This window comes from Stegodyphus dumicola, chromosome X2 (genome assembly GCF_044657685.1).
Source record: "Stegodyphus dumicola isolate Sdum_Otavi_A_Nest chromosome X2, ASM4465768v1".
NCBI lineage: Eukaryota > Metazoa > Arthropoda > Arachnida > Araneae > Eresidae > Stegodyphus > Stegodyphus dumicola.
The window spans coordinates 5,626,130-5,639,500 of NC_140781.1; the positions used below are offsets into that span (position 1 = coordinate 5,626,130).

Genomic DNA, 13,371 nt, shown 5'->3' on the forward strand with positions numbered 1-13,371 from the left:
ATGTGTGTGTATAATTAAGGATGTTTATAACTTGAAAAAAAAATGTCTTAAGTGTAAATTAGTAGGAACATGTTGGAATTATGATCAAGAAAATACTTTTTTGTGTTTTTTTCATTTTTGGGAAATATGGGCTTTATGAAGCCAAACCATAGGATGGTTGGAGGGTTAAAATTTTAACAGTACTTTCATTCAGTTTAATGTGGAGCATAAACTTAGTTCCATAACCTAAATGTTTTGCTAATTCTCTTTAGACTTAGCAAAAACAGTTGCTCTGTTGCCGTTTACAAGAAGTAAAACTAATGATAATTGTTAGTGACCAAAAAACATTAAGTAAATAAAATTAAAGTATTTATGAAATACCAAACTACATGCCACCTGAAATCAATCAATGATCTTATGTTGTGAATCTTCATCCTGTCGCTCAGCAGAAGTAATTGAGAAGGATTTCATAGTAAGAAAGTGAAGCCATTAATCTTGTATTTCAAGGTACTTGGTTTATTTTTCTATTGATAATTTTATTATTTATATGTTCCCACCTCTGAATAGTCATGGATAAAAGTTATTCCCAAATATCACATCGTCATCTGTCATCATTGCTGTTCATGCATTCGTCTTTTCTTTTTGGTATTTTTTATAAACAGTTTTGTTTTTTGCTGATAGTAATTTTCCTTCATTTCAATAAATAAACTTACCTTTTTAGGCAAGGCCTGTTCATTGAGAAGCCTATGATATTTAAAATTTATATTGAATTCTTTTATCATTATTTCTCATCAGTTTATTTGTATTATATATAATCAGTTTTAAAAAAATGCTTTATTTAAATTATTTTTGCCAGAATGGTGGAACATTTGGGTTTACTTCATTGCCGCAAAGTGTGTTTTTGACAACTATTTAAATACTTTTTCAGGTCATAGCAATAATATTCATTGCCTTGCACAAGCTATCAATGGGATTGCTGGAGCTCTGTTTACCATATGTGGTCATGGGGATATTGAAGATAGACTAAAAGAATTTTTAGCTGTAAGTCATACATGTACATGCTTATGTTTGTTTGAAAATTGAGTATAGTTATGTATGTTTTGATAATTACAGCAGTGTATTTTAAAGACTGACTTATTTTACTTTTGTAGCTTGCATCATCCAGCTTACTCAGATTAGGGCAAGAAAATGATAAAGAAGCAACTAGGAACAGAGAATCAGTTTACCTTTTGCTTGATTTGATAGTTCAGGAGTCACCGTTCCTTACAATGGATTTATTAGAATCATGTTTCCCATATGCTCTTTTAAGGAATGCATATCATGCTGTATATAGGATTGAAAATGTGTGATTATAAATTTTATACAACTATCCGACCTGCCTTCAGAACTCATTCTACATCTTAGAAATATCTAAGAGAAACTAATTCTCCTAAGTTATAGCTGTATTCAGCTTGGTTATTTACAAACAGTGTTGTCTAAAAAAAAAAAAAAAAAAAAAAAAAAAACGCTTATATCTTGTATTAATATTTCAACATTACTCATCTGAAGATTTTAAATTATTATGTATTGTATCATTGTGAATAAGTGCATTTATATTGCCAAAATGCCATATTTGCATATTTGACTTGTTTTGAAATGATTTTTCATGTAGCTGTCATTTGAAGTCAAGTCAAAAACGAATCCAGACTATATGTGCCATATGTTTGGTCCTGCATATTTATGAGAAAACTTGTTACATTTTGACCTCATTGCCTGTCGGTAAATTTTAAGAATGGAGAGCCATGGATGATGAATGGCATTGTTTTTTAACTACCAAAGATATATTTGGAAACTTCAGTTTGTATATAATATTCTTTATATTTCTTTTCAGAGCTACTAGACTATAAAACTCTGTAATGTAAATAAATATACATAAGTACACTGAATAATGTAATTTAAAGCATAGTTTTTTGCATTAATGAATTTTTATTTCTTTAAATTTATATAAGTTTGTTACTAATGCTTTGTTACATGTACATAAATAAACTTCAAATGAAAATCATTATTATGGGAGTGTTATTTATGTGTAGGTAAAACATTAATTGTGCATTATATTTATTTTCTTTACAGGATTTGAAATTATTTTAACTTTGATAATCAATTATATATGAACTCTTAACTCCCCCCCTTGCAGATCAAATCTTTTTTGCTGTTAAATGTGTCAGGCTGATCAGGAGCATACTTATTGAACTGAAATTTTTTATACATAACACTTTAAAAAAAAATCAGAAAACAGAAATCAGGGAAAAGGCTTAGTAGGGAAACTGAAAGCAAATTACAGAGAAAAATTTGTATGTATTTATTAATGTCCATGTGTGGGCATAAATTCTTTGTGCATCAGTACCTGATGAACATGTTCCAACTGCTGCGAGCACACCATGATGGTTTGGCCCACTGGCAGGAGCTCATAGTGCACTACTTGGCAGCTAGTCCATCCGATACAGAGCATGATCTAGTGTGGATGGAGAGAAGGTCTCATAGTGTAAGGCAGAGGGTCCCGCGGTGACAACCAATGTCTGGGTGTGTCATACTGGACTCATTTTTCATCGCTAATGAGTACTCTATTAAATATAGATGTATTGCTGTGCCGTGTAAGCAATTGCAAACAGGCAGCAACACGCTGTTGTTTGTTTGCATCGGATAGTGAGTGGGGGAGATACCCACTTGTTCAGCTTGTATGCCTTTCCTGTGTAGTGTAAACGAAGTCTGATCATTTCATCAGATACCTGGAAGTGTCCAGCTAGCTCACCATATGTTTGGCTACTGTCACTCTCTATTGCTGCTCTCAGGGCCTTATCGTCCAGCGCTTGTGGCCAACCGCTGTGTGGTGCATCATTAAGAGACATATCCCCTGACCTGAACTTCTGGAACCATTGCCTAATGTTTCGTTTGTTAACAGCATCATTCCCAAAGGCCTGACAAATTGGGCAACTTGATCCTGTTGCTGACAGGCTCACTTTAAAATCATAAAGCAAAGAACTCTGAACAAGTGCCTTTGAAGTAACGATGCTGCGCAGTTTTATACTCTTGATCAATGTCTGAACTCAAATCCTAAGTGCTTCATCGCCAGGGGTTTTGGGCGACTCTTTTTATGTTGTTGTTCACTCTTCCAATGTCATATTAGAAACTGCAAGAATTTTTTTGGTTACCTTCCAGTTAACTGTACATTATTTGTATTTTTTGCTCTCATTTTGGTTTCATCTAAAAGTTTTCAATTTATGTAACCCTCTGAGCAACACAGGATTTTAGATCCGTGATGAAGACCGGTATTTAAACAGTATTTTTTTAATTGAATTTGTATAATTACTTATTTAAGTCCGTATTTTCATAAACTTGCATTCCTTAAAATGATATTGACATTATTAACCTGCGAGCACATTATACCCATGTGCATTTTTCTTTTTGTATATTTCTCTCCCATTCTTTCATAAAAGGACGAAACTTGGTGTAGCTGAGTTTAAGGTCACATACTTAAATGGGGAAAATTCCTGAGGTGGCAGGTGCAACAGTTTTTTAGGAACAGCATTGTTCAGGCATGTCATACCCATGCGTGTACTCGCATTTCTCAGTGAGTCACTTCGCACTTCTCATTTTCAAGCTTTTAATATAGGTTTTTCTTGAGTTGTAAGCATGGCACTGTATATTCCTTACGATGAAGAGATGAAAAGATTGAGAAATCTCTTTGAAACACTTTCTTCTGATGAGGATTCATTTAGTGAAGAGAAAGATGTTGAGACGAAGAATATAATGGTAATCATGATTCATCCATAGAGAGTGATTCGGATACAGAAACAGAAAATGAAACTCTGGAATGTAGCAATGAGTTTTATGTTGGAAAAAATGGAGTAAAATGGAACAAAAATAAATTCCGGACTAATGTTAGAATTGGTGCCAAAAATATTATAACTAAACTCCCTGGAAATACAAAATATTCTAAAGACGTCTCAACACCTTTAGATTCCTGGTCATTGCTTATCGATGAAGATATGTTAAAACATGTAGTTGACAATACAAATATTTATATTGAGTCAATACGAGAAAATTTCACTCGTGAACGGGATGCAAAAGCAACAATGTGTTGGAAATCAAAGCTTTAATTGGATTGCTGTATTTATGTGGTGTTTATAAATCATCCCATGTGAACATAAGATATTTGTGGGCAGCAGACGGAACAGGAATGCACATATTTCGGGAAACAATATCAGTAAACCAGTTCCTCTTTCTTTTATGATGTCTCCATTTTGATGACATTGGAGATCGTCCCAGTAGAAGAGATATGGATAAATTAGCTCCTCTTAAAGAATTTTTTGAAAATTTTGTCATAAATTGCGAAAAAGCTTATACTGTAGGAGAGTATGTGACCACTGATGAGAAGTTGGACCCATTCAGAGGTTGTTGTTCCCTCAAACAATATATGCCCAACAAACCAGCAAAATATGGCATAAAAATATTTGCTATTGTAGATGCAAGGGTGTTTTATACCTGGAATATGGAAATTTATGCTGGTAAACAACCAGACGGGCCATTTCAAGTTGAAAATGGTGCAAGCATTTAATAGGCCCCTTATACAATTCTGGTCAAAATTTAACAGTTGATAATTGGTATATGGTATATGAATTATCTCAAGATCTCCCTAAATCCCACCTGAGTTTCTGGCAAAGAAAAGAGAAGTATATTCTTCAATTTTCGGTTTTCAGAAAGAAGCAACACTTGTATCTTATGTGCCAAAAAAAAAAAAAAAAAAACAGTGTGATCTTGTTATCCACAATGCATTCTGGCGATCAAATCGATGAATCTACTGGGGAATCTAAAAAGCCGGAAATTATTAGATTCCATAACATGACAAAAGGAGAAGTCGATGTAGATGAGATGGCAGCTGCGTATTCAAGAGTAGCACGTTGATGGCCTATAATAATTTTCTTTTCAGTGTTAAACGTGCCTTACTATCCAAGAAGGAACCACCAACAGAATACCATGCCAGGCATATTTTTCTCAAAGCCTTAGGGATGCAGCTAATAGAAAATGTTCATAATGAACGACGACTAGCATCTTTAGTTCCTGATTCTGGACAAACACTGATCACCGATGAACATATTGACAATGGACCACCCAAAAAAACCTAAAATGACTTACAAGAGATGTACAGAGTGCCCCAAGAAAAAAGACAAATACTAGATTCATTTGTGAAAATTGTAGCAAAAGTATATGTATGGAACTTATGACCTCATTTCGTAAACAATATACAAAAAATTGTAGGTAAATAATTTTTCCTCTCCTTATTGTTTCATATTTTGTCTAAAATGAAGTATTAACTTAGTTTTGCATTTTAATTTTTTTTTTAAATGATTAATTTTGTTCGTCAAATTTTTAATTAAAATTTTTTTTATTCTGGTATGAACAACCCGGCGCGTGTTCTCGTTTTCGTCAGATCGGTGTGTGTGCTTGCGGTTTAAAGAAAGTAGGAAAGCAAAATATCTTAAACTATAAGCTAATATATGCCAAGTAGCAAAACTTCTGATAACCGGATAAAGCCAGTCATAATGCTCGAAAGGTTAAGATTCAGTGACTGTAATCTTATGACAAGTTTAAAATATAACCATCTATTTACTAATGCAAATGGTAGATTTTCATTTTCATCCTAAAAGGTGAAATCAGAGTATCTAAACTTGTCAATATATGGAAGGAAATATTTCTGCAATATGTTGGTCAGCATTGATTTTAACCTTCAACAAGATAGCATACACTTTGATATTCTGAAAGTCCAATTTGCCATTTGCAAACATTTTGAGAAGTGATGAAAGTATTTTTTCTGTGTAGCCTTAATACATCAGGAAGATTCATTTACCTTCAATAAAATGCACTATAGTTAATACGTAAGCTGAGGTGTAATGCTACGTCATTTTGACAGTAGAGGCATTATGTTATTAAAAATGCAATAGGATTTAAATTTTTTGTTTTGTTTTGGCAATATAATGCTGTTTCCACGTTTGGTGTTAAAGCAATCGTTATTTTGTCACTGCAAATCATTGTATACCATTAATCATCTGCCATTCTTGCGGGCCCTTAGCAGATGCTTCCTTCATTTCTCATGAGGGGAAAAGCCATGAGCAAAGCAGTTATATCAGTTATCGTATGGCATCCTAAACGAACTTCTTCCAATACAATTCACAGTTCACCTAGAAACCGTAACTGAACTATATGCTTGTTATTTCTCAGTTTTTCCAAGTAATTTTAAGTGTTTTTTCAGAGTCAGTTGTATAGAAGTGCAGTTCTTTCATCTAGTGTTAGTCTTCTCTTTCTGTACTCATCTTTTAGCCGTAGATTGCATTATTAATAACAAATTCACCTGCTGATTGTTATGTGTTGATAGCCATACTCATGCAAGTTTGCCAGCAGGCAACTCAGTCATTATTAACTTCAAGAATTTCGTATTTAAGCAGTTTATATTCAAGTAGCACAGTTTAAATCAGCATAGTACATTAAAAATAATAATTTAAGAAATGTATAGAAAAGTGCTGAAAACTCTTTAAAGTAAATAACATGCCTATAACCCAATTAACAAATTAAGAACTTATTTGCAGTACTTTTGAATACACAAATACGAATAAATTATGCGGTAGAACCTCGATTATTTCCATCATTAGGAACCATAATTACCTCAAATAATCAAAAATTGGTTAATAGAGACTAAATTTTTAGTCATGCCAGTTTTTTTTATTATTATTATTTTATTTTATTCTAAAAATAAGTGCACAGCTGCTAGTGTTTTAAGGAACTGTTTTTATTACCACGTACAATTTTTTTTTTCTTCAGTTAACAAATGATTGTAAAAGATTTTATTTCATGAAAAAACTAATACACAAACTCCTTCAAAATTTATGCCAACTGTGTTTCAAATTTCTTACAATGCATTTTATGAGATACTTTTTTTAATTATGTTAATATTTTTGGTAGTCCTGTATAATTCTTATCAGCTACCATACGCATGCTAGTTTTTGACCAACAAAAGAGCAGAAAGAAGTATCAGGACATTGCTTTAACCCCTTTGCAACGGCATGTTGCTGAACTAAAAATCCTCTGCAGACAGGTGTGTCATATATGCATCATTCTCAAATGTTGCTAGCAGCCAGGTGATGTACTGGTGCAACACAGCTTCTCAAAGTTGTTGTCCTAAGCGACATGCCATCTCATAAGAGGATTAGTTGCTGATGCATATATTATACACCCGTTCTGAAGTTGTTAAAGAGCTTTGCACCTATTGGTGGTCAAGCATTAAAACCATTGAATACTGATAAGCCGACCCAAGTTTAAATTCTGGCAGGTGTGTTGGTATGAAATATTCATAATTTTTCTTTTATGTTGACTGTTTACAAGTCAGTTTCCCTTTAAAAGGCTTGAAGGAATCATCCCTCCATTTAGGCAGAAAGCCTTCATGTGTTTTGCCATAATCAGAATAAACCAGATTTTGGCTTTGCTAATTTTCACATTTTTTTGTTTCAACATCACTGCATATTCCCCCCCCCCAGGTTGATGGCATGGATGATTTCTTTATTACTCAAAACATGAAAATTAGATTCACTTTTTTTTGCATTTATCCATTCCAAAACATCTTCCTTTTACTTTCTCTACAAACTGTCAATTAGCATTGCTTCATTAAGTACATGCAGATCATATTTTTGTATCATATGCACAGTAGAAAATTTGAATCATCCATTACCGATGGACAAATTGCAGATAAGATTTGCAAATATAACCCATTTTCACCAAACAGTTTCTGGTGTAGCAGTTAATAGAGGCCCTGCTAATAGAGATTCTTTTGTATAATATTTTCAATTAAGATAAAACCTTCATTTATCCACCAACCAACACGGATAGTGGTAGGTGATGCTGACTGCCATACCGAAGGGCCGAGGTTCGAATCCCACAGAAGGCATGCATGTTTGTAAATGTATAATGTCTGTGTGGCATAAGGGCACTCAAAATAGGTGGCAAGCTGAAAGTACTCTCGAGAGGTTGATGGTAGGGAGAGGAGTGGAGGACCCTTTGACCTATCTCCACTGTATGCTCTCCATCAAAATTGGGGGCAGAGCTGAGCAAAATCATACTGTCACCTGTTTGGTGCTCAAGGCTCTTGCCAGTGACATGTGATATCTTGCACTCTTTGCCATGATGAAATTTCATGAGCTTGTTCTGATGTTACTGTCAGACAAGTGACATAAGTCACAACATAAGCAAAAACCCATGTTTAGTAATTATGCACCTAAAATATAACAAGTTAAAGATTAGAGTAAGTTTTAAGGTAATAAATAAAAAACGCGAATCTGAATAATTATGCTCATAAAATATAACAATTTAACATGAGTGTTGATTAAAAGGCATAAAAAATTCTATGTAAAATGAAATAATAAAAATTATTAATATAATTAAGATTACAGAAAGTAAATGTGATATTATGAACAAAAGTTTTAAGAAATAAGGTAAAATTCAGAGTATATAGGAAATTACAAGGCCTTAAAATATACGGAAAAAGTTAGAAATTTACATTTAAAATCAAGACCTTCTGTATCATTCATTAAATTGCAAAATAAGTGCCATTAAGAGTACATGAATAACCATTATATACATAGTAAAATAACTGGAATACGAAGAAAAATATAAATGCTAAAAATTGATTAACAAAGGAAATTACAGCCGTTAAATCAATAAAAGATGAGCCTATGAGCTTGCTCCGCCTGCTGTTGCTGAACTGTCACTGTCACACTACTCATATCTAACCAAAGTGATCATACACCATATTAAAGAAAACTTTTTCCACATAAAGTGACTTTTTTTCTCAGCATTTTCCAATGTCCATAAATTTGGTGTTAATTTCAATATTTTACAAGTAATCAACTGCCAGACATTGTAATTTATGTTAACTAATGCTTTTGTACAAATTTATATGAATAATCTTTCATTAAGTATCAGTTATGTTTTATTTCTGCAATTATCCTTTAATTTTGATGACCAGTGTATAGTATAATCAGTACAGTACAAAGTCTTTAATCCGGACCTCAAAGCAACAGACTTTCTGTGCATTATGCGTTTAAACATGCGCATAATACCTTTATCCATGCGCACATACGTTTACGAATGCACCTTTAATGTATAACGAACGGTATAAGCTAGGCTAAAATTATCTATTTCAGTTAATGTTGCAGATTGCGTTGTTCTTTAATCTTCTAATTGGATCCGGCTTATTATTTTTTGCAGACTGTTATAGCAATTTTATAAAAGTAAACTTGAACTTTCGATTATGTCAAATAGAATTTCCGATATATATTTACTAATATGTAAAGGATCTACAAAGTGAAAGTATGTTTTGATGTCCATCAAACAAAAAGTGGAATTGCTGCAAAAAGTGACAGAGAGGTTAGTGAAAACGAAAAAATTTCGATTGACAATTTAGTCCGTATTCTCGGCACAGCAATTACAGGACTTGAAGAGCGGAACTTTGTAACTGAACAAGAAATTATGTCTGTTTATAGAATTAAAGAGAAAGTATTAGCACATAAAACGAAGCAACTTAAACAACTTACATTGAAAGAAATGTTTAATAAAGTAAACAAATAAATATTAAGCTTTTTTTTTTGTAAATTTTGATACCCTTTAGATCATAATTGCTCTTTATTTCATAAATTACGGTTTCATATTTTAAATTTTATAATTTCTGCATGCCGTCTTCGAGATTTAAATTGATGATCTGTAATCCGGAAAAACCTCTAATCCGAAATCGCCAAAGTCCCGACAAGTCGGGATTAAAGACTTTGTACTGTATTAGCAAATTTTGATACTGGGTAAAAAGGTATCGCTAGATACAAAGTTCTCTTCTTCTTCTTCTTCTTCTTCTTCTTCTTGAAGCTTGGCTTCCCTTTGGCGCCTTATGCTCCAACTCAAAATAGCATTATTTACAAGTTATACCATTAGGACGCATTCCCTCCAATTCAGGGGGGAACGTCAGTCCGAAAAGCAAACCCGTACACAAAAAGTGCTTAGGAGTTCTTTAAGATGTATTTGATGACAAATTTGCCTAAAAAATAATACCTCCAAGGTTTCTTATTACAATGATTTAAAAGATCAGCTAAGAGGTCAATATTGCTGATTTTCATTTTCTTGAGCATAATGTTTCTGGCGCTATCGTACTTTGTGCAGTGAATAATTGCATGTTCAGTACTGTCAATCGTATAACATGAGTCACAAAATGGCGAATTCGCTCTACGATACCTGTGCAACAGTTGAGTCGTGTCCAACATTTGCAATCTAGTTTTACTGATTGCAACTTCCATTTTCCTGTCGATGTTTAAACCCTTACTCCACTCACAGTGAACATTACAGTAGCTGAATCTGCGGCCGGTGTAAGAGGTCCGCCAGCTGTCGACTTGCTCTTTCTTAATAGTATTCTCGATAAACCTACACGCATCCTCTGCTGAAATATCCCCCAAGTTGTTCACATTTCTTCTTTTCGCAACTTTATCCGCTCTTTCATTGAACCCTATGCCCTTATGGCCAGGAACCCAGATGACTGTGAGGTAATGAAAAGACTTAATCCGCTCGAAGAGCTTAAGAATGAGAGAGTTGGATCTCCTATGAACACAGCTCAACGCGCTGACGACAGAATTGCTATCTGTAAGGATAGCGATCTTATCTCGAGGATTCAGTATCTCAAGAAGCTTACAAATGGCCCAAGCCTCAGCTGAAAAGATGGAGTTTCTATTGTCAATGCGCTGACTGACAATTGCTGAGGTACGATCTACAGCCGCAATGCCAACCCCTGTATCGGACTTGGAAGCGTCTGTAGCATAGATTTTAAACCCTTGATTCACGTAATCATTAATAGTGGAACGGAAAAATTGCTGTATCTCCACATCCGAAAGATTTTTATTCTGGAACTCATACTCATTTGTTTTGAAACAGCACTTAACTTCTTCAGAAAAATCTAGTTCATTGTTAAAGGTAATACAATTATTGAGATCTAGATCGAGATTGCTAAGCTTATCTTTAACGCACTGGCTAATGGGCTTACGTAATTTGCTCCACTTGTACTTGCAGCTTTGCAAGCAATTTTTCAGATTATCCGCAATAGGAGAGGCTGCTGACAGAGTGATATTTTTTATTAGGAACTTCATTGCGGTGATGCATCTTCTTGTTTCTAAAGCAAACACCCCTGCTTCATCATATAACAGCGGGAGAGGAGTGCTGATAGGCGCCCCTATAGCAAGTCTTAAAGCGTGATTATAAACTATTTCGAGCTTTTTCTTATTTTGTTGAGAGGTAGACAAAAGGAGACAGCTGCCGTATTCTATTCTTCCTCTTATTGTAGCATTTGCAACATTGACGAGATCCACTTTTCTAGCACCCCACCTGGGGCTCGCGATAAATTTGAATGCATTCAGCATTCTTTCCAGTTTCGGTACTATTTTATTAACATGGACGTTCCAGCTCAGTTTACTGTCAAACCACATGCCCAGAATTTTAATATGATCTTCCGTAGGGATGCTAACACCATCAAGCTTCAAAAGATTCTCTTCACTACTCCTTGTCCCGCCGAAAATAATCGATTTACTTTTCTCTGGAGAAATGCACAAGTTCCACTCTTTAGCCCATCTATGCACTTTAAACAGCGCACGCTGCAAATTACTGACTACCTTGGAGGGTGAGACATCTGCATTGTAGAGGAATATGTCGTCCGCATACACGTAGCAGTCAACATTAGCCGGGATAATTTCATAGATATCGTGCATGAAAATTGTGAAAAAAATGGGAGACAAAATGCAGCCCTGGGGAACACCGCTAATAGTATCATAGCTTCTTGAAAGAACCCCTCTCCACTTTACTCTAATAGTTCTTTGGTTTAAGAAATTGGCAATCCACAGGATACTATTCCCTTTAACTCCGAATTGCATGATTTTATAGAGCAGGCCATCATGCCAAACTGAATCAAATGCAGCTTTGAGATCGAGAGCCACCAGTTAAACAACTTTCCTTTGCTTCCTGTGGTGCAGGATACTACTGAACAATTTGTTAAGCAAGACCAGGCAACTTCTATTTGGAATAAAGCCGTAGTGCATTTTAGAGAGTCTTTTACTTTGCTGGATCCTCGGAAGTAATCTATTGAGAATCATCCTTTCCATGACTTTGGCAAGAATTTGCGTTAGAGAAATAGGTCTGTAGCTTGAAACCAGCGCACTGTCACCCCCAGGTTTCAAAAACGGAATAACAATAGCTTCTTTCCAATTCTTAGGGATAAGACCCAGATTCCATGACTTGTTGTAGGCCTCGAGGAGTGCATACTTGCAATCATCAGCTAAAACTGTAATAGCATATCTTGTAAGGTCATCTTGTCCCGGAGCAGAGTTTTTGAGGCTCATGATAGCTTTATCGAGCTCAAAACCTGAGAAGGGGTTATTAATACAGCTACTCTCTTCGTCACTGAAATCCAGGGGAATGAACTTTTGAATAGTGAATCTTGAATAATATTTAGCAAAAACTACACTTTGCTCTTCAGGTGACCAGGCGTGGCCATTCTGGTACTTTAAGATATTGTTAGAGAACTGGACCTGACTTTTGTTGTTCTCAAGATTTTTAACTATCCTAAATAAATTGCCGTCCTTTCTGGAATGACTACAAATTTTTTCCCAATGAAGCCTTCTCTTGATATTAATGATCCTCTTAAGGTAAGCATTCCATTTCTTGTAAGAGATCCAGTAGGCTCTTGAAAGATGAGCTTTAGCGAGTCTAAGACATTTTCTTTTCTGGCCAAGAATGAAGTTACATTCTGTGTCCCACCACGGGCTGTTTTTTGCTTTGAATCTCAATTTTTTTGAGGTTCTCCTTTTTCGTGGCGCTCAAGATTCGGTTGAAATTTTCCAGGTTCCTTTCTTCAGGGCGCAAAGCCCTGAATCTGTTACTGCTTTCTGTAGCAAACTTCTTCCAGTCATGGCGAACGATTATTCTCTGGTTGCCCGCAGCTGAGGCGTTGTTATCATTTATAAAATTAATTTTTATAGGGTAGTGGTCACTGCTAAAGGGATCAGGAGAAACTTCCCATTTCAATTGTCCATAAAGCTCGGCAGAGCACAAAGCGATGTCAATGCACGATTCAATTCCTCCAGGGCTTACATGAGTGGGCTTCCCTGTATTTAGCATGCAAAGGTTGTTGTTGTTACACCACTCCAAAAGCACTTTACCCCCTGCTGACATCCTGCTTGACCCCCAAGCCGGGTTGTGACAGTTGAAGTCTCCTAAGATAATAAACTTGCCGGGCAACGAAGCCAGAACTTTATCCCACTCTTTCACGCTGAACTGGCCATTGGG

General features: G+C 35.0%; 1 protein-coding gene across 2 annotated transcripts in view; it reads left to right on the forward strand.

Annotated features, from left to right (window-relative positions):
* Hem (Nck associated protein 1 Hem) overlaps positions 1 to 2,023 on the forward strand; it is a 144,152-nt gene extending 142,129 nt beyond the window's left edge. For both annotated transcript variants that reach the window (XM_085809380.1, XM_085809381.1), the window contains 2 exons: positions 908 to 1,020; positions 1,131 to 2,023. In XM_085809380.1, the coding sequence (XP_085665506.1) occupies positions 908 to 1,020; positions 1,131 to 1,328 (311 nt within the window). In that variant the 3' untranslated portion in view covers positions 1,329 to 2,023. The remainder of the gene's footprint in view (positions 1 to 907; positions 1,021 to 1,130) is intronic.
* The last annotated feature ends 11,348 nt before the right edge of the window (positions 2,024 to 13,371 follow it).